Consider the following 27,758-nt stretch of genomic DNA (forward strand, 5'->3'; position numbering starts at 1 on the left):
TCCTCCCCTCGGACGCGTCCCCGCCCTCTCCGCGAAGCCCCCGGACCCTCGCCCCGTGCTGAGTAGCAACCCCGCTGCCGTTTCCTCGGTAACCTACAAGAAATCCACTGAAGCGAATTTCTCTCATCTTTTAGAATAGGAATGTGTGTGTCTTTCACAATGTGGTGTTTTTTCTCCCTCTGATTCAATTCTTTTGCACCCGACAGCCTGAGATGATAATGTAAAAATAATGACAGCTGAGATTCTTCTTTCCAAATGAGTTTCCCTTACAACCGAATGTTAGGCATTTTGTACCCATTTGATTTAGGTCTATGTGACTTAGGGATCTCTCTCCCTTTTTGTATTTCTACGTGTCTATGTGTACGTTGCCATGGGTGTGTTATTGTGTGTATGTGCGTGTGTGTATGTTATCGAGAGAAAGAGACAGACAGAGAGAGAGAGAGAGAGAGAGAGAGAGAGAGAGAGAGAGAGAGAGAGAGAGAGAGAGAGAGAGAGAGGGAGGGAGGGTGTGTGTGCCAATTAACAACGCAGAATGGCAATGTGCATGTCCCGTCTGCACCGCGGGTAGCCACGTCTCTGGAGGGTCATGTACAAAACAAGATCCAAATCGTCAGTTAAAGAGAAACAGGAAATCCAGAGAGGAAAACGACAGAAGAAAGTCAAGGACTTCAGTGAAACCTGTAAACCAGCCAAAAGTGTGACCAAAAAATCAAGCCAAAGACCGTTGGAGAAATAAGCGGTCTGTTCCACAATCTGCAAAAACCCAAAGCTGACGATTTCCCATGTCTGACAGAGTCGCAAGGGAGTCCACTGTGTTGTTTGAGTCCCTCTCTCGCTCTGTGAGCAGCGCGTTGCTCTTCCAGTAATCCACCGCACACTGGGCTGGTACCGTGAAGCCTCCTGTCTGAAGGGAAGCGACCGCTCACAGGTGAGCGCTACGGCTCACAGAAGAGCAGCGATGCCTCACGCGGACATCCTTTTTCCTCTCCCTCCCTTCTCTCCTCCCACTCGCGCTTGCTCTCTCTCTCGCTTCTGACGTTCTCTCACTTTTTGCCTCCTCTCTCTCTCTCCTCTTCTCCACTCTCTCATGGTCCCTCGCTCCCTTCCATGTCTTTCTTTCTCTCTCTCTCTCTCTCTCTCTCTCTCTCTCTCTCTCTCTCTCTCTCTCTCTCTCTCTCTCTCTCTCTCTCTCTCTGAGATGTTCAGTAGGGGTTGGGCAGGCAGATGGGATGTGAAGCGATTTTAAGGAATAACAAGAAACCTAATACTCTCTCTCTCTCTCTCCCTCCCATTTCTTTACACCACTGGCCCAACCTCTGATTATCACACACACACACACACACACACACACACACACACACACACACACACACACACACACACACACACACACACACACACACACACACACACACACACACACACACACACACTCTCTCTCTCACACTCAGCAGTAGAAGGTTCAGAGCTAGGGGCAAGTGTGTGGGAGGGCTGAGCGCACAGCAGAGAGATGCAGCCTGCTCATGCATGAAGTGCACTCACACACACACACACACACACACACACACATGCACACAAGCACTTAGAGACGTGCACACGCACATAAACAAACACACATGCACACAAATACACGCACATGTGAACAGGCACACTTACACACACATGAGTGCACATGTACACAGACACACGCCTGCACACGCACCCCCACATATACTACAGGCAAAATAAAATCACCAAATCATGAGCAATCAGAATTACAATGCTAATTTCTTCGCTCTTGACGTGCACTCTCTTCATAATTTCCCAAGTGTTCCTGCGCTGTTTAATAGAAACATGCTCAGAAATACTACTCAGATATGTACACACCATAACCCCAGTCGGCAGTCATGAAAGCAATTATGCAAATCAACCACAACAGTCATACCTAAATTCTGTATGAGGCGATCAGGGTATCCTGCACCACATGAAACAATAATCTCTCTTCTTACAACGTTAACACACCAACACCGATAGCACTTTCAGCCCAAGATAAAAAAAATAAGAGATATTATAGATCTGTTTCCATGACAATTGTCCGCGTGGGAAAACTCTTTTTCCTTTCTATCCTATCCTTTTAAAAATTATGTTGTAAGGTGTGGAGTGTCCTTTCTGCCAATCAACCACTGCTGTGAGCTTGTGGGTCTGGGTGAAGACCAGCCCCTGAAACAGTTAGGCTTCATGAGCGGCATTCTGAGATGACAGCTAGTTTACCCCCTGCTGGCTGTTGTCCTATCCTCCATTCCCCACCCCTCATCCCTCTACACTCCGTCTCACTCTTTTGTTGCTCTCTTATCTTGCTCCAGTCCTCTCTATTCATCTTTCTTTCCTCTCCCTCTCGCTCTTTCTATGCAAGTCCTCCCTTCTTTCTCCTCCTCCGAAGCCTCTCACAACCCTCTTCCTTGGTACTGTGTTGCTGCTCTATAATTATTTCCATGGTTACCATTAGGGACGTGAACCACCACCTGATCCTGTGTGGTAGTAATCTCTTCCTCTCTTTCTCCCTCTCCCCCTCTATATCTATCCTCACTTCCTCTTCTGGCTTCCTCCCATCTCCCCTCTTTCTCTCCTCACCTTCCTCCACCTCTCCACCTACATCTTCTCTTCCTCTGCTGCTCTCATCCTCCCCTTTTTCTGCTCTCCAGCCTGTCTCTTCTTCTCTTATACGCTGGACTGATGCATGCGTCTCTTCCAATTAATTTCTTCAATGCGTCCGTCCCCTTTTCTCGTTTTAAAAAATGTAAGTTGGCATAAAACCAAATTTTAATTACCTAAGGCCAAAGTTAAATTAAATTACTTCAGTCAGTTCTGTCTCTATCTATCTATCTATCTATCTATCTATCTATCTATCTATCTGTCTATCCTTCCAACTGTCCGTCAATCAATCCATCCATCCATCCCTCCATCTATATATAATTTCCCAGGGGTAGTGGATACTAGTAGTGCTCAAGGAGCAGGATGAATCCTCTTTGCTGAGGTTCTCTTGAGCCAGGCTGGTAGGGTTGTTTTATAGTCGAGGGTAGAGGGAGAAGGAAAATAATTGTGCAGGGTTTCCCTACTTTTGGTCATTTCATGGCCCGTCACATCTAGAAATGGATTAATTCTAATAGGATAAGTGTAGCCTGTCTACCTGTCTCACCTGTTTGTCCTTACTTGTCACACTCACCTCTCCCCCTCCCATGTCCCAACACAGAGGCTCAGTGGACTGGTGTCCCTTCCCATATGGCCCCTCCCTGGTACTGCGGCACGGTGGTTCTGCAATGGCTCGGGAATCTTTTTGGAGGGTCTATCTAGTGCTTGTTTGTTCTGTCTAATTTTAGTTCATCCCAGTTCATTAATCTTGTGTGTTCTCGTGACGTCAGTTGAAGTCACGAAAAGTTTGTTGTAATCACCATCTGGAGTCTCCTATTGTTCATAACAGGAACTTTAGATTATAATAAAAGTTAGAAATGTAATCTGTAAAAAACAATATTTTACCCAATATCACTCTCCCGCTGTTAATCATTCTCTCCCCTTTCCGTGTCTAATTTCCTCAAATTTCCTGTCCGAGATCAATAAACGCTCTCGTCTTATTTGGATGGGGTTAACTTTAATACCTCATCAAAACTGTGACATGCACAGAATGTAATGGGTTTTTCCAAACACATGATGTGCTACGATTGACTAGGCTATGCAATTCCACAACATAAACAATATAATCAAACATTAGGCTTCTCTTGGCATCAAGTGGATAATGAATCGTACATCTCACATCAATACACCTGTTAGTAAAGACTGATGTGTGAAAATATGCGAGAATATAATTTGAAAGGTGGGCGGGTAAAGGCCTATCTGTGACGAGGACTGTGGATACATCTGAAAAAAACAACCCCCTGGCCCATATAGACAGACGAGTAGAACCTCACAAGACCTGCTGTGATTTCTTCTCCCTTTTGCCTCAAATAAAAATCAAGCTAGAACCTGAGGGTGTTTCATAAGAACATCGGTATCGACAGGAAAAAAACACAAATATGTTTGTAGCCGATAGCCATATCTGCAGGAAGAGAAGCATGATCAGGAGATCCATCGGAGTTACAACACTGGTACGCATAGATTGTATGTAATGCGTAGCCTGAAATGATCCCATCCTGCTCTGCTTATGCTTGTGAATGAAATGTGCACCTTGTTGCGCGTCTGAAGGCCGACCTTGCCGACCCTGTCACCACCAATAGAGGAGCTGTTAACACTGCAGGTGGGACCTGGTGGGAGGCAGCTCCCCCCCATGGGGTGTCAAACCTCGCTACCACCCCCAACCTAACTAACGGATGTCAAGCTCCCTGACTCCCACTCACAGATCAGGGGGAGACAGGGGAGGAAGGGCAGGGACAGCAACAACAAATAGTGGAGCCCTTACCAGAAGAAATGATGTGGTCGCCAAATCCAACCACTCCAAGCTATTACATTGTATTGACCACATTGATTGATGTGTTACATCAATGTGATGCAACAATCTATCTACGATTCTCTCTCTACAACAAGAATCTATCTCTACAATAGTAGTGTCTCAACAACCATACTATTCCTCTACAACAGTACGCTTCCTCAATAATACTCAACAGTATTAGTAGTATTATCTCTGAAATGCTACAACAATAATATCTCTACAACAATACTCTCCCTACAACAATACTCTCTTTACAACAATACTTTCTCTACAACAATACTGTCTCGACAACAATACTTTCTCTACAACAATACTGTCTCTACAACAATACCATCTCTTCAACAATATTCTCTCTAAAAGAATAGTCTCTCTACAACAATACCATCTCTTCAACAGTACTATCACTACAACAATACTTTCTCTACAACAATACTGTCTCTACAACAATACCATCTCTTCAACAATATTCTCTCTAAAAGAATAGTCTCTCTACAACAATACCATCTCTTCAACAGTACTATCACTACAACAATACTTTCTCTACAACAATACCATCTCTACAACAATACTCTCTCCATAACAATACTCTCTCCACAACAATACTCTCTCTACAACAATACTCTCTTTACAACAATACTCTCTCTTGACAAATCCATCCCTTCAACAATACTCTCTCTACAACAATACCATCTATTCAACAGTACTATCACTAGAACAATACTCTCACGACAACCATACTCCAGTCTGTACAACATTACGCTCTGTACAAGAATACTCTACAACAAAATATACTCAGTCCAAAACAATACTCTACAACAACACTTCATACCATAGCAATGTTTTCTCTACAACAATGCACAGATAAAATAAATGAAATCAATGTGATCATTAACATTTGGAAGTTCACCTGATAAAAGCTTTTTCTATAGAGAATTGCAAATTAGGGAACCCAATGACTGCAACCTCTCCAGGAGATCAACGCCGTGTCCCAATTCAGGGGCTGCATCCTTCGAAGGTGTGGCCTTCGTAGACCGCGAAGGCCACACCGAAGGCAGAACGAGCGTTGTGGAATGGGACGGTCTAGCCTACAGAGCATTTCCGGATTGCATAACCAGCCGTTAACGTCCTTTACCTTGCGTGACTACGCGCCACTCCTGTCTCCTAGCAACCCTGACAGCTGCGGTTCAAACCGGACAGTGGAGGAGAAATATGGAGCCAGGAATCCTAATTTTATTTGTTATGTTTTATCTTTTATTGGAGGAGTGGGAGAAGATTCACCGCCGGGTGAAGAGGAAGAGAGGACGTTGGCTTAACGTTAATTTGTTTAACGTTATATGTCTAGCATTAATGTCATTGAACTTTGACAATAAAGTTACATATTTAAAATGGTCCCAACCTTACTTTTTTATAAAAAAAAATGTTTTTACATAGTTTTGTCATTAAATATGTATTCTCTGCAGCTGCCGCTTCCGCTCTCTCCGCGCCATTCCTGAAAAAAAATCCAACGTGCAATGAATCTTGGGATACGTTGTGCCGTGAAGGATCCACCCGGTGGGTCCTTCAAATCCGGGAAAAGAAGGCTGCATATCTCGGCCGCATTTAAAGGATACTTCGAAATGGGACAGCACTTGACGCGCCGCTGTGACGTAAGCGGTCTTCAAATGCGTCCTTCGAAGGATGCAGCCCCTGCATTGGGACACGGCCCAAGTCACTCTTTGTATCAAGTCACACACACAATCCCACACACATACAGACACACACACACACACACTTGACTACACAGTTGAGTATGTGCTCATCAGCTGATAGTAAGACACAGTATGGATGTGTGCCTGACAACACCAGTCTCTCCAGGCTCTCTCTCTCTATCACTCCCTCTCTTTACATTCAATACATCTACATAAATATGTCCCCCTATCACTATCACTATACCTCTCCTTATCTTATTCCCTCTCTATGTCCCTCTATTTTACCCTCCATCCTTCTCCACCCTTTAGGTTGATTCCTTCTCTCATTTATTGTCTTCACTGGCTCTCATTCTCTCTTTCACATCATTTCTCTCTCCTCTTAATTTGCCGATGTCCTTGCTGTTTACCAGTGGTATTCGGCAAATGCAAGGCTTAATCTGAAATAAGGTTTTGATCTGGATTCATTTATCGAGGCAGTTGGAATTCTTGAAGGTAAAACAAGCTAAGAGTATCTCCCATCTCTTGTCCATGACTGGACAGAAAAACTTATTTATTTATGTCATTCTGTCATTTTCTTGTCCTCATATACTGTTTGTACAACCAACAAAAACAGCTAACCACAGTCAGAACTTTCTTATATAGAAAACCACATGATCCATAGACAAAATGCCAGTTGGTAACTGAATGTTGAATGTTCTAGGTAACCATGGAAACATGAAGTGCCAATAGGCTGTGGAATTACAGCCTGTCTAATCCAACCTGACTCAAAATCCTTAAAATGACAACTTAAATTAATTAAATTTCACTTTTACTCTCTGACACTGGCAGCACGATGACAACACTGTCGCCATGCCAACCTCAACGTTTCCTGCGATTAACTCTTGCTTCTATATCTATTTTTACATCCTTTTGTTGGTGCGGATGCAGTGCAAAGCGGCAACGGCCTCCATCTTGTCTTCTTTACACTCTCCAGTAAAGACAAAGAACACAAAGTGAGTGAGTGCGGTGGCTGAGGCGATTACAGCATGCACAATTCATAGAGATATCTCACACTGTTCAGATCAGAGTTTGGGGACACTGGGTCAAGGACTGGGTCTTCTAAGCCTTTCAACTATTCTACCGTGCTCCTAACCAAGTTGGTGAGGATCTTGGGTAACATTTTACAATGTACAATCGTTTACCAATAAATAGCATTTGCTATTTCAGTAATAATCTTTAACTAACAATTAACTAACAGTTAATTAACAGTTAACTAATGGGCTTGTAATAATTTATTAATGGTGTTCACGTTAACCAAGGTATTAATTTATACATCATTTATTTGGCTTAGCTATTATAATAATGTATACAGTATATATATGTATAATGTATAATATGTATAATACCTTTGTTTACAAATCCTTCACCTTGGTTAAAATGAACACCATTAGTAACTGATTACTAAGGAGTTAACTGTTAGTTTAGTGTTAATTAATTCTTATTACTGCAATAACTAATGTTGATTAATGTTGAATGACTGTAAAGTGTAACCTGATCTTGTAAGTATCCTGAAAAAACAATCTACCTATTCATGTCACTCAATAGATATATCTTATTAACAGTATATTTACATTTTTCTACATTCCCTGCATTTGGTCCTTAATTTAGCCCTGGGTTAAGATAGTCCTTGATTTAAAAATAGTCATGGGTTATTCTAGTTCCGGGTTATCTACTCCTGGGTTATACTAGTCCAGGGCTACACAAGTCATGGGTTAATCTATTCCTGGGTTATACTAGTCTTGGGTTATTCTAGTCCTGGTTTAATCTAGCCCTGGGTCAATATAATCCTGGGTTAACCTAGCCTTGTGTTGATCTGGTCCTTGGTTATTCTAGTGCTGTTTTATTCTAGTCCTGGGTTTGACTATTCCTGGGTTATTCTAGTCCTGCAGATGGAGTAGTTCTGGGTTAATCTAGGCCTGGGTTAGTCCAGTAGTCCATCGAGACACTCGACTCGACGATAGTATTTTACACTAACCTAGCTCAATTCATCATATATAACCAGAACTAGTCCTGGGTTGGACAAAAAGTGGGTCAGGACAGTCCTGGGTTAGACTAAAAGTCCATTGAGAGTCTTTTACACTAACCAAGCTCCATTCATCATCTCGCTGCAGGTACAGAAGGTCCCCCATGACGGGAGATCAGAGGAAAAGTGTCTGTGCAAGGATGTGTGCATGATTATATGCCTGTATATATTGTGTGTGTAAGAGTGTGTGTGTGTGTGTGTGTGTGTGTGTGTGTGTGTGTGTGTGTGTGTGTGTGTGTGTGTGTGTGTGTGTGTGTGCGCGCGTGCGTGTGTGTGCTCGTGTGTGTTTAAGTGTGTGAGACTGTATGTGTGTGTGAGCATATGCCTGTGGGACTTTCTGTGTGTGTGTGTGCGTGTGCGTGTGGCATCCTCTGGCAGACCCTCCCAGAGAGCGTGTCTTTGCGGTCGGGAGGTTCACACAAACCCGGGACCTCTGAGCATGGCAAGCCGGCACACGTGCGTCAATCAAGCGGAGGTCACGTCGGCTTTCTCCTGCTATTCCCCACCTTTGGTGAGCTATTGCATCACAACAGCAGAGTGCTGCGCTGAGCGTCTGCATTATGTAACCGTTTGCATAGAGCAGGTTGCAGGTTGGGGCGGGGGGGGGGGAGCTTGTTTCCTGTCTTTCCAGAGATGTACACTGCGACGTGAGAGCGGTATGTGAGCTGTCAAACATTAACTGAATGTTGGATAATGTAGACAAAACGCTACACAAGCGGTGTAGTTATTATTATGACACTGGCACTGAAAGAGGCGGATTTGGAGAGAAGTATGTGTATTCTCATGCCGACGTGTTCCATTAAGATGACAGACAATCTTGTTTGTTTTACTGAACTGAATCATTCCTACTCTCGCCCATTCTCAAATTCATTTTTATTGTAATCCTGGTGGGAAGGAGCCTTGTCCTTGAGCCTTGTCCTTCATCCTCATGGTTTCCTTGAATATGGATCTCTGCGAGACAAGTAGTTAAAATGTGAAAACTTGCTAACAGAGTATTTCTACACACCTTAAGTCTACTTACGAAACATTCGTCTTTACAGCCCTCTTAATAAAGTTAAGAGGGCTTAAGGGTGGCGTGCGTCTCGATGGTGAAATACTTCACGCCAGAGTGTTGGGGATTTAACCCTGAGTTGGGGGGGTATCAGCCACTGTGTCCGTCAGGCGGAGAAACAGCCCTACAGCAGCTACGCGTTTGTATTCATTTCCTGTCCTGACAGCCAGCCGGCAGCATGACTCAGCAAATCACGGCAAAGACAAGAAGAACAAGCTTCTCGTGGGGAAAAAGACGGAAAGAGACAGAGAGAGAGTGAGAGTGACAGAGAGAGAAAAAGAAGGGTTTCAGACATGACCTATTGGTCCTGTGTAACGTTGTAACCTGGAAAGCACTGCTCCATCCAATTCTGCTCTCGCTGACGTAAAATCTGAGACAATCAAAATTCTGCTCCTCATCACCAAAGTCTTCCTCTAAAGTCACCCAAGATTAAGCCCTTGACGTAGTCCCCCCCCCCCCATCCCCTGCAGTAATGCATTGGGTCAGAGGAGACATTATTCCCCTTTTGGTGTGATCCCTTTTCTAATTTTATGCTTCAGTAAAGTACATGATTCTATCAGCATGTTTTAGTATACTAGTGCAGTGTTTCTCAAATGGGGCTATGCGTTCCCCTACTTTGAAGGATTGAAGGGCTTACTAGGAAAATGTACAACAAATCTGAATCTGAATAAAACTTGAATATAACTATGTAAATCAGAATACTTACATGCATAGTACTGTTAGTTCAGTAAGTTCAGTAAATCTTTCTAATGAAAGACAAAAATCATAAGTGAAACACAACTCTATTTGAACTCCAACTGTAAGTATTCATACAAACAGTTTATGGTTCATGTTTATAAAAACATATACATCAATTTCCCTCTCCCAAATGTTTCGGGCCGGTATATGGGGGAGGACCACTGTGCTAACAGGTTGGTTGTTAATGATTTAATGACAAGTGTATCCAAGAAGCTTTTGAGGTCAGATGTGGAGAAATGGCTTGTAAGTGTGTAAGTGTAAGTGAAAGTGAAACACTTTTCTGTGAATCAAGGGACAGGATGCTGTGTCTGCCAAAAAGCAATTAACTTGAAGAAAAAGGAAAAGCATATTTAATACAGCATATTTATGCCTTTCTGTTGGTCTCTGTGTTCTTTTAATTATCCTACGGGGAATGGGGCCACAATATCAATTATTTGTGTCCTATTAATGTCATCCTCAGTAAACTTCAGTGAGAATATAGAAATTCATATGAAATATAACAAAAAACTCACCCCAAACATAACACACTTGTCTAAGAGTCCTCTTACGTTTGGATGGGAGACTTCAGGCAACACTGGCTGTATTATATTCTTGATAAGGCAACTTATAAAAAAAAGTGAAAAGAAGTGTTATAAAAAAAAGAATTATAATACACACATATAATTTAACTCACATTGCATTGCATTTGCTCTTACACTGTGCCTTGGGAGCCATTAGTGCATTATATCTGTGGTTGCCAAATTGTCAAAGTCTATTAGAAGAGCATTCATAAACATTGATAGACATTGATAGACAAACATTGATGTACCACTCCGAACGTCAGGCAACCCTATCTCCCCCCTGATAGGCTGGAGATAGACTACAGCCTATCAGATCAAGGCAATTCTACCAACCAACTTCACCTTTAGACAACCTCAGTAATGAGATAGAATACAGCAGGAATTAGTGAACGAATAGGCAAACAGATAGAAGTAAAAATACCCTGAAAACCTCTTTACTGGTTGACATTGTATTGAGTCAAATGTTGACACCAACCCGCCTTCAAAGTGTTTGTGAGGGCATGCCACAGGGAAAGTAATTTAGATAATACGCTTTTCAATCGAGCAGCCTCAGAGAAAGTCAATTGTGGATGTGAACGCACAACAGTAAAGGCCAAATTCATTAATGAGCGTCCATCTAAAACAGCTAATGAAAGGGAGATTAGCTTTTCCCAGAATTCACCAATCTGCACCAAACTTTGCTTCAACCGCATCAACCTGCCCTTCAGAACCGTTGCATTGCAGCAACTGCTTTGTACTTTTTTTTTTTTGCAGTTTTTTTACTGCAACTTCCAACGTCACTTTAGTTCAAAAGTTATTTGAACAGCTGGTCAATTTGTCTAAAGAATAAAACCAATCGATCGACAGTTCAATCCACCCAGAGATGTTTTTCTTCTCTAAAGCTAGTTTGGTGTTTGAGGATTGAGAATTCTATTTTATTTTGTTGGCCATTTGACAGCAGTAAGACACTGTGTAATGGTTTGAGTTAAAATAATAGGCGATTTATTCAAGGGTAAAGGGGCGTTTAGGGGTTTATTGAACACAAAGGGTTCAAAACTCCAATGGGGTTTCAGGCTTGGACTGGAGCCTGCTTCAACAACAGGGTGTGACACATAAGGGAAGACACAACAGTGGACTATTACTCCTCAATATTCTTCTCTTCATCTTAGCTTGCTCTTCAGAGCTGCTTACTGTTTTTGCTGGATGCCTGTATGGCATCTGGACAGCAGGGCGAGACTCCTGGCAATGTAGCTGCCACAGAGTTGGTTTGGTCAACACTGGAAGGTGTTCCTCCGTGCCAATCAAGGAGCCGCTGCGTTGGATAGCACTGATTAAGGATGACTTGGCCTAGCTTCAATGGCTGCTGTCCAGGGTCCTGAATCCATCCTAGTGTAGGGTCTCGGCTTCACAGGTTAAGATTTTTGTCCTCACCAGCGATTTAAGATAAGGTAAGATGCTACTTTATGGTCTTATTTGTTCCAGAAATTGCCCTGGGCCATAGTGAGACAGACAATTAACCAATAAAGACAAACATTCCTACTAGAAAAAAAGGAGCTATTTAAATGCTGCTGTCCACACTAAAATGGCAGAAACATGAACACTTCCATGCTGTGCATGAGCACAGACTACTTTGACTACTTTAGCTGGCTGCACCATTTCATGGTTTGTTTCACAAAACCTTCTGAAACAAATGGCTGTCTACACCCTTTTCAAACTCTTTCCTGGGTAAAATGACCTGGGAATTTAGCCTGCACATATATTGACGTACATAATCCACTCATCTACTCCATTTGAGTTAAACAGCCTCTACGAGTCCTTCATTGAGTGATGACTCAGTGATAACTCAACTGTTATGTTTCACAATGAAAGCATCTTCCTTAACAACAAAAACAGTTTTATCCCATACAACAACACGTACCTGTGTTTATGGTAACTATTTGAAACAGCGGACAAAAGGAAGTGACAGATTACTACCACAACTTATCTTGTCACCACGCTGCATTGCTAATCAAGAAGTTAATTTGCATGCATCCTGTTAAGCTGCACTGCAAATATACAGCCAGATCAATGTCTTAATTAAAGAGGAATTACCGGATAGTAGACGGAGAAGAGAAATGATTATGTCTGCTTTGAGAGGACGTGATGGGGAGGCCAGGCGGCACTCAGACAGACCCACGGTTCATCTAGACACCGTCTTTGTGTGTTGACACATCTGCCGGCCTTGCAGGGGTTTGCTGTCAAACAACCAATCACAACCCAGGAGGAAGTAGGTGTGTGGAGGAGTGCTGGGCAGACACTGGTCAAGGTTGAGGTTAGTCATGACATTTTCTCATCGTTTCCTGTTTTACCTTGTCTTGTCTCACGTCTCCTCTCGTTTCAGATACCAGTGTTTCCTGCCTCTGGGATTGTCCTCACCTCACCTTGATTGTTTTCACCTGTCCCTCATTATCATTCCCCTCCTAGTGTATTAAGTCAGCATGTTTCCCTCCCATCTGTGCAAGTTCATCTTTGCTCCTTGTATCAACTGTTCCAGCATTTCTCTAGCGATTAATACAGTTCAAGGTTTTTCGATTCCCAGTCGTTTTCCTCAGACTACGCCTTTGTCCTCACCCTGATCGTTGCCTGATTACCAAACTGATTACCGGTGTACTGACCTTTGCTTTTCAAGTAAAGACTATTCTTGTTAAACCAGACTTGTGCCTCGTGAGTCGTGCATTTGAGTACTTTATCCTGTAGTTCCGCCAGGAGTTACATCAGCACTCATGTCCACTTGAGAAACGTATGTATAATGGTTCATCATGTATAGTTTCATTCATTTAGCATTTTGCTGTCCATTATTATTATTATAATTATGTATTCTTCACATTTTATTCATTTTTGAAATACAGTATACATTTCTACTATGATCATGGGAAGACACAGGCAGCGATTCGTGGGCAGTCACAACGAAGGAAACAAAGGTGGGAATGACCATCATGGAGAGGTAAGGATTGGCCATGGCTACAGCCAGCCATGGCAGGAGAGGCTAAGGTAATTTGCAAAGCAATATGGGGGAAGTGAATATGTCTGTCTTGATGCAAGGCTGACCTCAGTATCAGACTTGCTGCTAGAGTGGCAATGGCATTGCTTACTACCGACACTCCTTTCAATTGGAGAAACAAGCTCTATTTATCTGCAAGGACAAATTATACAATCTCCTTGTAAATGGATGAGGAACAATATAAACAAGGTTATTATTTGTAATTATTAGGATTACATTCCCAAAAAAAGTTTCACAATTTCACAAGTTTCAACAATTTCACATTAATGTCTGTCTACAAGGATTTATTGAAGGGTGATGTATAGCCTAGGTGTGGTAGTGGTGTTTGACTCCCAGCTGAAGGATTCTAACCCCAATGTCGACATGTCTGTCTGGAATCCCTTGCAAGAGTCCCTAACACCTCCCTGCTCCTTAATGACATGTTCCAAAAAGAGTCGCTTTGGATAAAAGTGCCTGGTATAAAGCACTTCTGTAGTTTTCGCTCAGATTGTTCTAAATTATACCTTAGAGTGGTACTTAGTTAAATGTCTTGAGTGCTTGAGTAAAAATACATTCCTTGTCACATGATTATTCAGCCTTGTACGTTGCTCTCTCTGGTGTATGAAGGCAGTCCATGGAGATGTCTGGGTGCTCCGTTTAGGAAGGCTGGGACACACATGTCCTACAAACATCCATCCCAAACTGTTTCCACCAACCAACCAATCTCTGATAGGCCAACCAGCCAATCACCTGCCAGAGACTGCTAAGCCTACACACCCTGTCGTCGACCACACCACATCACCCCCCTCTACCATGATCAGGGTCTGAGGGTCCACAGCACAAACCAGACATTCCCCAGCTTGGGTTGTGTCCGGGAGAGAGCAGCCCAGGTAAGCTGTGAATGCAGCGCAGGCCCAGGCACTTTGAAAGACCACAGGATTTTTACTGAAATCAATTTCCAAAGGTTTTTACACACACTATTTGTGTTAAGACATTACAACACAGTGTTAGATTGGACTGCAGTGAGAAGGATCAAGGTTCTTCTGGTGTTGGTTCATGAAAACCAGGAGCCCCCAAAGTGTTATAATGTGTTAAACGGTATCAAATGTCCATGCTTAGACATGCCGATTGGCTCCTTCTTTAAACTCCGATATAAACAGCTCTTGAGAAGATAAAATGGCTAAAGGTGCGTAATGATGGTCATAGCTGGTCTATATATTGGTGTCATCTTAGCCCATAAAATGCTACCAAACAATAGCATATAGAGTGCTTTGCGATAGACACACTACCGTGCTAGGCAATGGGCTATGAGCCAAAGTGCTTAAGAACAGGAACTTCTGCATTGCAGTGTCAGCACATCATCTGATTGACAATCATATCAATCAGATAGTTATCTTACATTCACTGTAGTAATGTCAATCTTCACATTAACAATTCACCATTTATCACAGGTTGTTGTTTGTGTTTTTGTGTGTATGTGTGTGTGTGTGTGTGTGTGTGTGTGTGTGTGTGTGTGTGCGTGTGTTGGTTTCTCTCAGGGAGCCAGTGTTCCGCTGCAGAGAGGCGTGCGTCCACAAGAGTGCGTGTTGATAAACACATGTAGAGAGCGTCCACAGTATAGTGCACATACAGAGAGAGAGCGAGAGAGAGAGAGATAGAGAGAGAGAGAGAGAGAGAGAGAGAGAGAGAGAGAGAGAGAGACAGAGAGACAGAGAGATACAGTCCCTTGGGACAGCCTCTAAATAGCTAGGAGTGTAGAGGAGGTGTACAGTGGGAGAAGGTGAAAGCAGACACTGAGTCAGATGCAAACAAACAAACAAACACTGAGAAAAGTTCCTGCAGCACAGAGAGAGAGAGAGAGAGAGAGAGAGAGAGAGAGAGAGAGAGAGAGAGAGAGAGAGAGAGAGAGAGACAGTTATAGTATCTATAATTCTAATTTTGTAACATATGCTGGACAACTTAATAACTTGGACGTGAACTCATCCCTATGCCGACTATGACTGCATCAGGGTTTTAAACACCTCTCCTTGCAAAGGGATCCTGGACTTCCTGACGAGCAGACCCCCGGTGGTGAGAATAGGTAACCTCACCGCCTCTGCACTGACCCTGAGCCCTGGAGCACCTCAGGGCTGTGTACTCGGTCCCCTCCTGTAAGCCCTGCTCATTCTGCTCTAACCCTACTTGGCCATGCAAAGCTCCAGCGTCATGCTTAAGTTTAGTTTTAGTCTAGTTTGCAGAATACACCACCATCCTGGGTCTCATCTGAAAACGCCTACTGGGGGGAGATCCCTGTCTTGGCCACATGGTGCCAGGGAAACACGCTATCTCTCAATGTCCAAATTCAATGCAGATCAATGGTGCAGGAGTGGAGAGAGTCTCCTGCTGCCAGTTCCTCAGTGTGCTCGTCAATGACGATCTTGATTGGTCCAGGCAGCAAATGCTGCCCAAAGTAGCCTCTACTTCCTGAGGAGACACAAGAAGTTTGGCATGTCCATCAAAGCTCTTACTAACACCTAGGTGCCCCACACATAGTGCACCATGGATCAGCAGCTGCTCAGCTGCTGATCACAAAGGCCCTCCGGGGGACCACCAGAGTCTCTACCATTTCTTCCCCCAGACAATCAGTCGTCTCAACCAGCCATGTTTATCTCAGTGCACATCTTGATTACCCCAATGTACTAACCTTAACCCTACGTAGTATAATGATAAAAGTGAATAATAAAAGTCCATGTAAATGTATGTTTTCAATGCCATTAAAGCCATTTGAATCGTGAGGGAGAGTGAAAGAGTGAGTGCCCAATAGAGAAAAGTCGACTGGAAAGAGAGAGAAGTTGGCAGAGGCTGAGAGCCTAACTGAAACAAATAAAAAGAGTAACTGCAGAGTCTCAATGGATAGATGTGGAAGATGGGTTAGGACCTGGGATAGAGAGAGCAGCAGCGACAGAGAACAGAGAGAGAGGCGAGAGGGAGAGGCTGAGAGGGAGATAGGCAGAGAGACATTGACCAACCACACCATTGATTCCTCTTCTGAAGTACACCCAAACAACTTTTTTTACCTCAAAATACCTTAAATAAACACATTAATATGGGTGCTGCTGTGTATGTGTCAAGTGTGTATGTGTGTGTGTATATGTACCTAAAAGTAACTCTATACTATACTAACTCTTTGTTAGTATAGGTAAGTCCATGTAACTCTATGGTTCTCTATGTTCCTCTATGTAACTATATAGTTCTATATAACTCTGCGATACTCTTTGCCACTCTATTTAACACTATGTCCCTCTATGTACCTCTATGTAACTCTATCATTCTGTATAACTCTGTGATCATCTTTGCCCCTCTATCCAATTCCATGTAACTCTATGTAATTATGTAACTCCATGTAACTCTACGTAACTCTATGTCACTCTTTGCTCTATGTAACTCCATGTAACTCCATATAACTCTGTGTAACCCAGCCAGGCAGGGGGCGGGCCCCTTTCATGCAGCATATCAGGTCGCTTACCCATCTCTGGATGAGGCCGTCCCTCAACGGGAACGCTGACTGTCCGCCGCAGGAGCTTGTTCCTGTGGGACTCGGAGCGCCTCTCGCGCATCAGCAGAGGGTGAACCTGCGCAGGGAGAGAGAGAGAGAGAGAGAGAGAGAGAGAGCAGCGGGTCAGCACACTCGTCAGGGGCCAGGCAGCCCTGCAGGTACCCTGCGTGTCCATAGAGCTGCTTTCGTGCCACTCGCATGTTGAATTTATGGCTTCTGTGCACCAATTACATGCATGCTTGCACACATGTGCACAGACACACGCACACACACACACACACAGACACACACACACACACACACACACACACACACACACACACACACAGACACACACACACACACACACACACACACACACACACACACACTCGCTCACACACACGTTCAAGAACAAACCCATAAATGTGCACACATACACGCATGCATGTACACAAGCATACACATGAACTCAAATGGTGTTATAATCTTTCAGAGTGCATCAATTGGTAGAATGGGTGTCCCGTGTCCGTTGTCTGAATTTTCCCAGTAGGAAAGTTTAAAGTTGTATTTCAGATTGTTCCTTATTTCATCCCTTACTGTTGGTTATCAACCTATAATAAGTAATATAGGAAAGGGTGGGTTTGAAGTCATGCTTTATAAGTTAGAGAAAAAAAAAAAATCTGGGGACTCTGGCAACAGCCCTTGCATTTAAAAAGAGGCATGGTCATCTGAGTTGACACTGTACTGTACTTCATCACAGGTCCAGGAACACTGCAGTCAGGGGGAGGGCTGCGACAACCCTAGGGGTGCATTTGACGCTGTCCTTGCTATTGCTTGATCACCATCCCTTTCAAGAGACGAGCAGTAGAAGTTAGTGGCCAAGGTGAACTGCTTCAGCATCATCAAAGGGGACCGAGACGGTTGATGATCTGGACAGATTAAAACCTTCCAACTAGGTTCAGGGGAATCTCTACAGAATAACAACTGGAATGCTTTTAGGTGAATCTTCTTGCTTCATTGTGAGACACTGTAATACACTTTGGAAATGCTCAATGACTAAATACTAAATGTCCACCTCTCCAGAAATGTAAGGGCAAGTCGGGACGCACAACCATAAACACAAGCACTGGTTAGAGACACCCACCATGGACCCACGGCGGCTGTTCAACGGAGAAGTTTACTTTCACACACATAATAACTTATCACCTGTGCTTAAAAGAGACGCCTGGCCGCAAACCGGCTGTTTATCTTGGCCTCAAACGGATTTCCTTGTTGCTTCAGTGGTACGTCTGTGTCAGCAGTCGGAGTACTACTCCTAGCTGAATGTCATCTGTTGTATCATCTTATCCACTAGCACTGGGCTCCTGTCACAGAGGCTGCCGAGGCAATGTGAAGTTGTGATCCCAAGACTGATACAAAAACGAAGTCATAATCTTTTCATAATAAAAACTGATACAAAAAGACTCACACACACACACACTGTCACAGTCACACACACACACACACACACACACACACAAACGTACACACACACACACACACACACACCCTGGAAGACATTGCCAGAGCAGCTCTAGCCCCGAATGACAGGTGTTTATCACAACCGAAGGTGAATAAAATTTGTATTTTCCTGGAGCGTTGCTGCGAGTCACCGCCCGGTACAGTACTTAGAGTCCAGAGGGAAGTTGAGAACCTGCACTGCTGGGGAAGGTAAATAAATATATAGAAACAACCAGAAAGATGGACACATAGAGAGACGGGTAGATGGATGAAGAAAGATAAAAACACACTCGATGGCATCGCAACGGATGGCCCCAGGCTCCCTGAATTCATAAAAGTGGGACCGCAGGGAACAACAATAAGAGAAGGAGGGGGAGAGAGGGAGAGAGGGAGAGAGAGAGAGCGTGATATGGCAAAGATAGAGGCGGAGAGAGAAAGTTACATGAGGAGGACTGAGACAAGTATAGAGAAAAGGAAAGACAAAGAGAGAGTTGGTGAGAGAGAGAGAGAGAGAGAGAGAGAGATGGGGCCATCTACTCAGTAATATTCAGAGTTCTCTGCAGGCAAGAGAGAAACATAAGGAGAGAGAGATTGGGCCCTCTACCGTTATATTCAGGGTCCTCTACGAGCCACTGTGGTGGTGTGACACAGAGGAGATGACTTCCATCTAGACCAGAGGGTCAGTGTCTGTCAGGGTAGTGTGTTGATAATATCAGTACAGTGAATAAAGACCAGTGCTGTGTTCCAATATCCATACTTCCCGTACTTACTATAGTACGGGAGTACGTAGGGTGTTCCAATTAAGATCGGGGTGAAAATAAGTGCACTGAAAGGACCCGGATGGTGTACTCGAAACGGTCAAACTGTTGAGTGTGGATCGATGCACTTTTCGTACTCAATGGCAGCGGGATGTTTTGGGCAGGTGACGGCAGTCGCGATCGTAATTTCCGGTTTGTGCACCACAGTTTGAGTTTTCGATTTGGAACAACACTGACATCCGAAAATCTGCACACTTAGTGAGTGCGGATAGTGTACTACATTTAAGTGTACTCATGGAAGTATATCAGATATCGGAACACAGCACATTATATCCAAAAAGTCCTGACATGTATTTTGACAAGAGATGCTCAGACAAAAGCAACTCACTTAAGCTCAAGCTCAAGTTGGTTTATTGTCATATGTATTTAGTAAGTCTACAATACAATGAAATGCATTTTGCCCCGCCACTCACATGCAGTATAACAGACAAGGAGACATATAACAGACAAAAAACAGACATAAAGTGCATAGTGCAAGACAGAAAGTGCATCATCTATCATCATCTATTCAACAGTCTGACCGCCTGTGGAAAAAAACTATTAATGAGACGGGTGGTGCAGGATTTAATGCTACGGTAACGTCTCCCAGATGGTAGGGGAGAGAACAGAGCATGGGCGGGATGATTGGGGTCTCTAATAATACAATCAGCTTTTCTCTTGCAGCGGGAAGTGTAAATGTCGTGGAGATCAGGTAGGTCATCGTCAGTAATCCTGGCTGCTGACTTGACAACTCTTTGCAATTGTTTACGGTCATGGGAGGTTGTGCTCCCATACCACACTGTGATGCAAAAAGAAAGAACGCTCTCAATGGTGCATCGGTAGAAATTCACAAGTGCTCTGGTACTTAGGTCAAATTTTTTAAAGACGCCTCAGAAAATAAAGGCGTTGTTGTGCCTTCTTGAGGGTGCACTTGGAGTTCAATGACCATGTTAGAGTGTCTGAGATGTTTATGCCTAGAAATCTGAAGCTGTCAACAATCTCTACAGATGCTCTGTTGATGGTAATGGGAGTGTGATCTACTTTGGCCCTCCTAAAGTCAACAATAATTTCCTTAGTTTTACTGACATTAAGAAAGAGGTTGTTGTCATGGCACCACAGGGTAAGGTTCGCTACTTCCTTTCTGTAGGCCGACTCATCATTGTTACTTATAAGGCCAACCAGAGTAGTGTCATCTGCAAACTTTATGATGGTATTTGAGTCGTGAATAGCTACACAGTCGTGTGTAAACAGGCTGTAAAGTAAAGGGCTGAGACAGCAGCCCTGCGGGGCCCCGGTCCTGAGCACTAAGGTGGATGAGAGTGCTTTGCCTATCCTTACAGCTTGGGGCCTGCCTGTCAGAAAATCAAACAGATGGTGTTGCCCAGACCAAGGCCTTTAAAGCTTCAGCACTAGCTTGGATGGTACAATCGTATTGAAGGCACAGCTATAATCAATGAACAATATTCTGGCATAGGCATTTTTATTTTTACTGTCAAGGTGGACTAGGGCAGTGTGCAATGCAAGTGAAATAGCATCATCTACAGAACGTTTTGGCACGATAGGAAAACTGCAGCGGATCGAGGGTAGCAGGGATGTTACGTTGAATGGATGAAATAACCAGTTTTTCCAAGCATTTCATAATCACAGATGTCAAAGCAACTGGTCGATAATCGTTTAAACAAGAGACAGGTGTTTTCTTAGGTACAGGTATAATGATGGTTTCCTTGAAACAGCGGGGAACCACACACATAGACAAGGACAGATTAAATATGTCAGTGAAGACCGGGGCTAATTGGGCATAACATGACTTAAGGGCACGGGATGGAATGCCGTCTGGGCCGGCAGATTTACGTCCATTTACCCTACTGAAAGTCTCACGCACATCAGTCTCTGTTACCTGTAGGTCAACAGCATCGGGTGGCCGCCGCGCAGCTGGTAGGCCTAAGGGGTCCGAGTTGTGGGCTTCGAAGCGGGCGAAGAAACTGTTTAATTCGTCCGGGAGAGACGCATGGAAGTCGGTAATCCTACCGGGTTTGGGCTTGTAGTCCGTAATCGCCTGCAGTCCCTTCACATGCGCTGCGAGTCACGACCAGTGTAATCCTGCTCCAATTTATCTCTGTACCGTCTCTTGGCAGCTTTGATGGCTCTCCGAACTTCGTATCTGGATCTTGTGTAGTGTTTGCTGTCTCCGGATCGGAAGGATGTATTACGTTCCCTCAGCCACCGGTGTACGTCGCCGTTCATCCAAGGCAAGTTGTTCGTACTGAAATACAGAGCTCCACGCAGAAACAAATGTAGGCAATGACCACTGCAGTATACTCATCCAGACTCGATGCCCACCTCCTAAAGATTGGCCATCTGTCAGGTCAAAGCAGGCCATGAGTTGGGAAATATTGTCTGCAGTCCTGCATTGAGCTGTCCTCACCTTGGGCTGCTCGCATTTCACTCTCTGCTTGTAAGCAGGTAGCAGAAGCACAGAAAGGTGGTCGGATTTCCCAAAGTGGGGTCGCGGGATGGCTCTATAGGCTGTATAGGCACTGGTGAGCATGACTTAGAGACTGTTTCCACATCAGTGCACCACAAGTTATTAATCAGAAAGCACACACCGCCTCCCTTAGCTTTACCGGTGTTTACTCGTGCGGTCCATGCGATGTACTGAGAACCCCTCCGGTTGGATGGCCTGATCAAGAATATTGGGGCCCAATATTCTCTCAACCACAACTGGACACGGTACTGATGAAGATTGTCACAGCTGTGTGTGTGTGCTTGTGTGTGTGTGTCAGAATGTTAATATTTGTTTGTTGTTGAATGTACAAATATGTAGGACTGTGTGTCTGCAGTGTATGTGTGCATGCTCGCGTGAGTGCGTATGTGTGCGCGCGTGAATGCATTCAGTGTGTATATGTCTGTCTGTGTGTATTTTTTTTTGTGTCCATGTGTGCATACAATCAGTGTGTTTGTGAACGTGTTTGTGTCAGTGGATAATTGTGCGCATACACGTCAAACACAAAGACTGTTTGCGCGCATGCATGTTTACACTCCAGTAAGTTTAGACATGATTCTGACAGTTTGTTCCTCTGGTCTTCATGGCTGTTTCCTTTCTAACCTCCCTGTGCCTCTGTCTCCCGGGGTCTGTGTGTTCATCCCCGGGAATTATGGGAATTATTTCACAGGAAGTTTTATGACAGTGTCTACGAAAGAGGGCTAGATGGACCAGAAAAGCTATATATAAAGTGTGTGTGTGTGTGTGTGTGTGTCTAAGAGTGTCCGCATTTCAATTGCATATATAAGCTTGCGCACTTCAAGTTGCGGACACACACACACACACACACATTCACTCATGAAAGTTCACTCATGTGCATGTAGGAGCCTAAACAGCATGTCACTGTGGGTCTGACAGCTGGAAGACGTGCGACGTCAGAGCAGCAGGACGGTGAATCCTTTGATAAAGTGTGGGGAAGGAGGAGGAATCCTTTCATCCCTTCTTAATGATGGCCCGACATCACTCATCAACTCCCGGTTTGATTTATACTCACACCATTGCACTGCAAGGCTTAGTTAGTGATGCAAGCCGTGGAATCATTTATCCCATGTTTGTGCGATGCAGAGGCAGGACAGCCAAGCATCTGAGGAGTCTGTACTCCATGTGCTCGCTTCTTCCGGCCCAGCCGCCGCTGCTCACCTTTCAAGGCCTCCTCTCGGAGCAGGATTCCAGGTTCAAATACTTTGAAAAATACAAAAAAAAATGCATAAGGGGAGGGGGGGGGCAGGGGATGGGTCCCCACATTGGTACTACGAGTCGACCCCTTCTCCACCCTTTTCATGTGGTCAGACTACCCTTTTAAAAGGTTGCTATAAATTATATTGCTATATAATTTATTGCTATAAATTGGCGTGTGGATGTTCAATCCTGTAGAGATGGATCTCTCTTATTGCCAATGGAAGTGATCAATGCCTTCGGCTAACAGCATGAGTTTTGCCTTCATGTCAGGGCAGCTGTGTGGCCTTGAACCTTGAAGTTAGCCAGAGCACCTAGATCGTTTTTTCATGATGCAAGTGCCACGTAATGTAATTCTTGTTCCGCCAGCCGGGATTGGTTTAATATTATATTTGTAATATACTTTTTTTTTTTTCAGGGATATTGAAATTCTTCAAAGGATAAACAATGTGCTGGAGGGGCATGTTTAAAATTGTGTGTTTATTTTTCATTTATAAAGGTAAACGCTCTAATGTGTAGTATTGGTATAACATGAAAATCTATGGAAGCCCATTCCCGCCAGTAAAAAAAAAAAAAAGATGAAAACTCTTCCTTGATAAAAAAATAAAAGTAAAGTCATAATTATGAGATAAAAAGTCGAAATTATGAGATAAAAATTCGAAATTATGAGATAAAAAGTCAAAATTATGAGATAAAAAGTCATAATAATGAGATAAAAAGTCAAAATTATGAGATAAAAAGTCGAAATTATGAGATAAAATGTCATAATAATGAGATAAAAAGTCTAAATTATGAGATAAAAAGTCTAAATTATGAGATAAAATGTCATAATAATGAGATAAAAAGTAAAGTGTGCATGCGCTCCAGTAGCACTGTTTTCAAAGGTCCCTTCATTGTCACCATCATCGCTGGCATCCCCAACCATGCTTAAATTAACTAAACAAATGAGATCTCTGTTCGTGTAGCTTTGACTACACGAACAGAGATCTAATTTGTTTAGTTGTAACGGTGTACTTATTGAAAGACTTTAACAAAAGTAACCATAGCTGTAATTCTTAAAGGTCCCATGGCATGCTATTTTATGGATGCTTTAATATAGGTGTTAGTGGGCCCCTAATACAGTACTTGAAGACGTTCAAGAAATTCTGCCTTGGTGCAGAATTACAGCCACTACGAGCCAGTCCCACTATGAGCTCTCCACAAACGTGCCGTTTTTAGAGGCGGGTCAAGGTAGGGGCGGGGGGGGTGTGGCCCTGAGCAGCTTGTGGCCACGGTACCATGCGCTAGTGTTTACAGTGGAACACTGAACACTCCGGGTGCTCCGGCGGGAGTCCTGGAGCTCTATATCTATATAATATCATTATATTTAGATATCTATATAATATAATTTATAAAACGGGGGGCCTAAATCAAGCGATCTGATTGGTTCCCAACCGTTGTATATTGAGCGTATACACACAGCTATGACGCCCGTTCAGTTTACAGAGTTCAGTATCACTCCGCGCCTAACTCTAACTGTTGTTTATGTATATATAAAAGCGATAGCGTAGTTCACGGAAGCCTAAAAAACATGTTGATTGCTGGAGAGGGTGGAAATGTTGTAAAGCAATAGGCACACGGTCGGCAATTTAGCCTTCTATCGAGTTAACTCGATAGTAGGCTAAATTGCCGACCGTGTGCCTATTGCGTGCCTATTGCGGCGAACCAAGCTACCGTCTTTAGCCTAGCCTTCTCTCTGAAGGACGCTACAGTGTGTTGCATAGCAACCGCCGCACACTTTGCTGGCAGCCAGGAGGGACTACTTTTTTGTATTCGTTAAAAAAAATGCCTTTCCGACTTTCTAGCTTTTTCAAAATTGAGGGTGTCTATGACTTTCATTTCGCCATATTTACGTAACCGTTTTATAAAAGCAATAGATCACTTCAGTCAGTGATATACGCTCATTATACCACAGTGAAGCAGCGTTGTCCGCCCCTCCGCTGCGTGTCGGGACGGACAACGCCCCTTAACTGTGGTATAATGAGCGTATACCACAGCCTGTCGTGATCTATTGCTTAAATATATTATCATGGTCAAAAGCCGTTTGCGCCTCCGGATGATATTATGAATCTCAAACGACTGCGTCGGGTTCTCAAACGCCTCTGGTTCTTCCACTTCCACGTCAATATTAAGTACAACTGCGAAATGGAGGAGAAAGGGATTGTTGCCCGGGGTTGTCTGCGTCGGGTTGGTTGAGAAGGAATTGGGAACCGCGACATGGAGGAGAAAAGGATTGTTGCCCAGGATTGTCTGTCAGAGCCCCGCTAAACGCTGCCAGTTGCCCGGGGTTGTCTTCCGCTGGAGCCCCAAATGGGAGCTTTATGCAAGCTTGCGTTATTGTGTTGCGTGTTATGCTCCATAACACCAACAGCAGAACGGTTATCCAAATAACAAAGAACACTTGCGTTACAGTGTGTGTATTCACACACACACACACACACACACACACACACATGTGGCGCTCGCACGGTCCTAGCTCATAGTCTCATTGGAGGGCCAAATTCTCTGGGCGGGCCAAGCAGAGAAAGGGGAGGTAACCTGGTCCCGTATGACGTCATACGGGACCGGAAGCCAAATCAAAGCGTTTCAGCGATCCTTTTTTCAAAGATTGAGCAAGATACCTACTTCTCGGTTTACACCTAACGCAATTTTTAGCTACTGGGGGACCATAGGGAGGCTAGGGGAACTCAACTTAATGTTAGAAAACCTCATAAAGTGAAATTTTCATGCCACCTTTAACTTATTCAGGATTGCTTGTCTTTTGCATGGTTCGGGATGCCATTATTTTGACTTTTTATCTCATAATTTTGACTTTTTATCTCATAATTTCGACTTTTTATCTCATTATTATGAATTTTTATCTCATAATTTCAACTTTTTATCTCATAATTTATCAAGGAGTTTTCATCTTTTTTTTTTTTTTACTGGCGGGAGTGGGCTTCCATAAAAATCAATCCAACCATGCATCTAAAAAATATTCTTGCCTTCTACTACATGTGGTCAAATATATTCTGAATCATTTTAAACCTTGCTAAAATGTGTAAACTCACATCCATAAGCATTCTGTACAAAGGTCCAATATGTAATATTGTATAGTATTAGATTAAAGCATTAAATAAGGATAATAACCAACAAGCCAAGGATTGGTTGTGTGTTTGAAGCCATGTTCATGCATATCTAATGCATTCTTATTCAGGCTGTGGAGTGTGTGTGGTGGACGGCTGGTGGAAGCAGCCTCACCTGGACCGAATCAGGCTGATTGGACTCTGGGGCTGGGTGGTGCTGCACACCTGTGGTGCGTTGACTCATCCGGGCACACATGTTTAGCCAGAGCTCTGACATGTCAGTATTCAGCTTGGCTTGTAATATCTTGCCAACTATCAAATAAACGGCTTTATACAAGAGTTAGTTATGACCAAATAATTTGATTGGACGAGAGGCGTTCTATGAGTGCTGATATAGAGTATAACATCACTGGGAATTTTAACTATTCTATACTATGTCTAACTCCGCCTTACAGATATCTATAATAACTGTTTATCACATCAGCCATCATTGCAGTAATGTACTGACGATCAAACTGTCAATTGTCAACTCATCGGAATCCCACGTTGCCACCAAAGCCACTGTCAACAGAATCCTATTTCACTTGATGCACAATAAATGGAAACGTACATATAAACGTACATGATACAAAGTAGTTGGCCTGCATTTCTGTGTAGACCTACACAAAATAGCAAGTTAGTGCACAGGAAAATGTGTATGAGTTGCTTGGCAACAGTCCAGTCCCGTTGTGGATCTGTTTGCGTTGGTGGAGGCAAATAAATGAGTCAATAAACAAACTAATCATACTCTGGTGTCACTTATTACTGGTAACTAACCAGTGGTGCTTGTAGAACTAGCAATATCACACCCGAGGTCTGCTGTTGTACTCCATATCTGCACGGCTATGATCTGGCAATAATTAATAATTGATAGAATTGATATAGCGTTTTTTTTTGGTCACTCAAAGACACTTTACAAAAAAAAACAAGAAAACTAAATACAGAAAAATTCAAAATAAAAATAAGGTTTCGAATAGTCAGGTGTGGCATGGGATGGTACAAGGTACAAGGTCGTAGGCTGAGTGCCAAAGATAATCACAGCTGGTCTGATATTCAGTAAAACAGCCCTCCCTCTCTGGGGGATATTACTCAACATTTACCTGTGTCTCTTGGCGCTCAGAGCAGACAAGCCAATCCACCTAGGTGGCGTGTGGTCAGGGGAGTGCCACAAAGGCCTTTCTAACAATTCATGTCAAACTAAAGTGTTTGTTTGTTGAACCCACAATTCAAACTGGGAATTGACTGCAAGTCACTTTGGATAAAAGCGTCTGCTTAATTATTAAGCAATCAAGTATGTTGATTTAAGAGCGGATATCATTTACCAAAGTGATTCACCATCTCTGCATACAGAAATCATTTAAATGCTTTCTGTTTACTGATGTGAAGGGTGGATCAGGGGGATTCATGCGATAGAGCAGGGACACACCAGCGGTGTAATCAATCGGGCTCACGGTCGGTGTGGACATCATGAGCACCCCAAAAGACTTTGAAGACTTTGGATTCACAACCACAGAAATGGATATGTGT

General features: G+C 43.5%; 1 protein-coding gene across 2 annotated transcripts in view; it reads right to left on the bottom strand.

The window, feature by feature from the left end:
* Positions 1–27,758, bottom strand: part of syngap1b (synaptic Ras GTPase activating protein 1b) — a gene marked incomplete at its 5' end in the record, with an annotated part of 107,730 nt that overhangs the window by 37,126 nt on the left and 42,846 nt on the right. For both annotated transcript variants that reach the window (XM_084471757.1, XM_084471756.1), the window contains one exon: positions 17,062–17,167. In XM_084471757.1, the coding sequence (XP_084327883.1) occupies positions 17,062–17,167 (106 nt within the window). The remainder of the gene's footprint in view (positions 1–17,061; positions 17,168–27,758) is intronic.

Source organism: Micromesistius poutassou, assembly GCF_964030765.1.
Source record: "Micromesistius poutassou genome assembly, chromosome: 8".
Taxonomy (NCBI): Eukaryota; Metazoa; Chordata; class Actinopteri; order Gadiformes; family Gadidae; genus Micromesistius; species Micromesistius poutassou.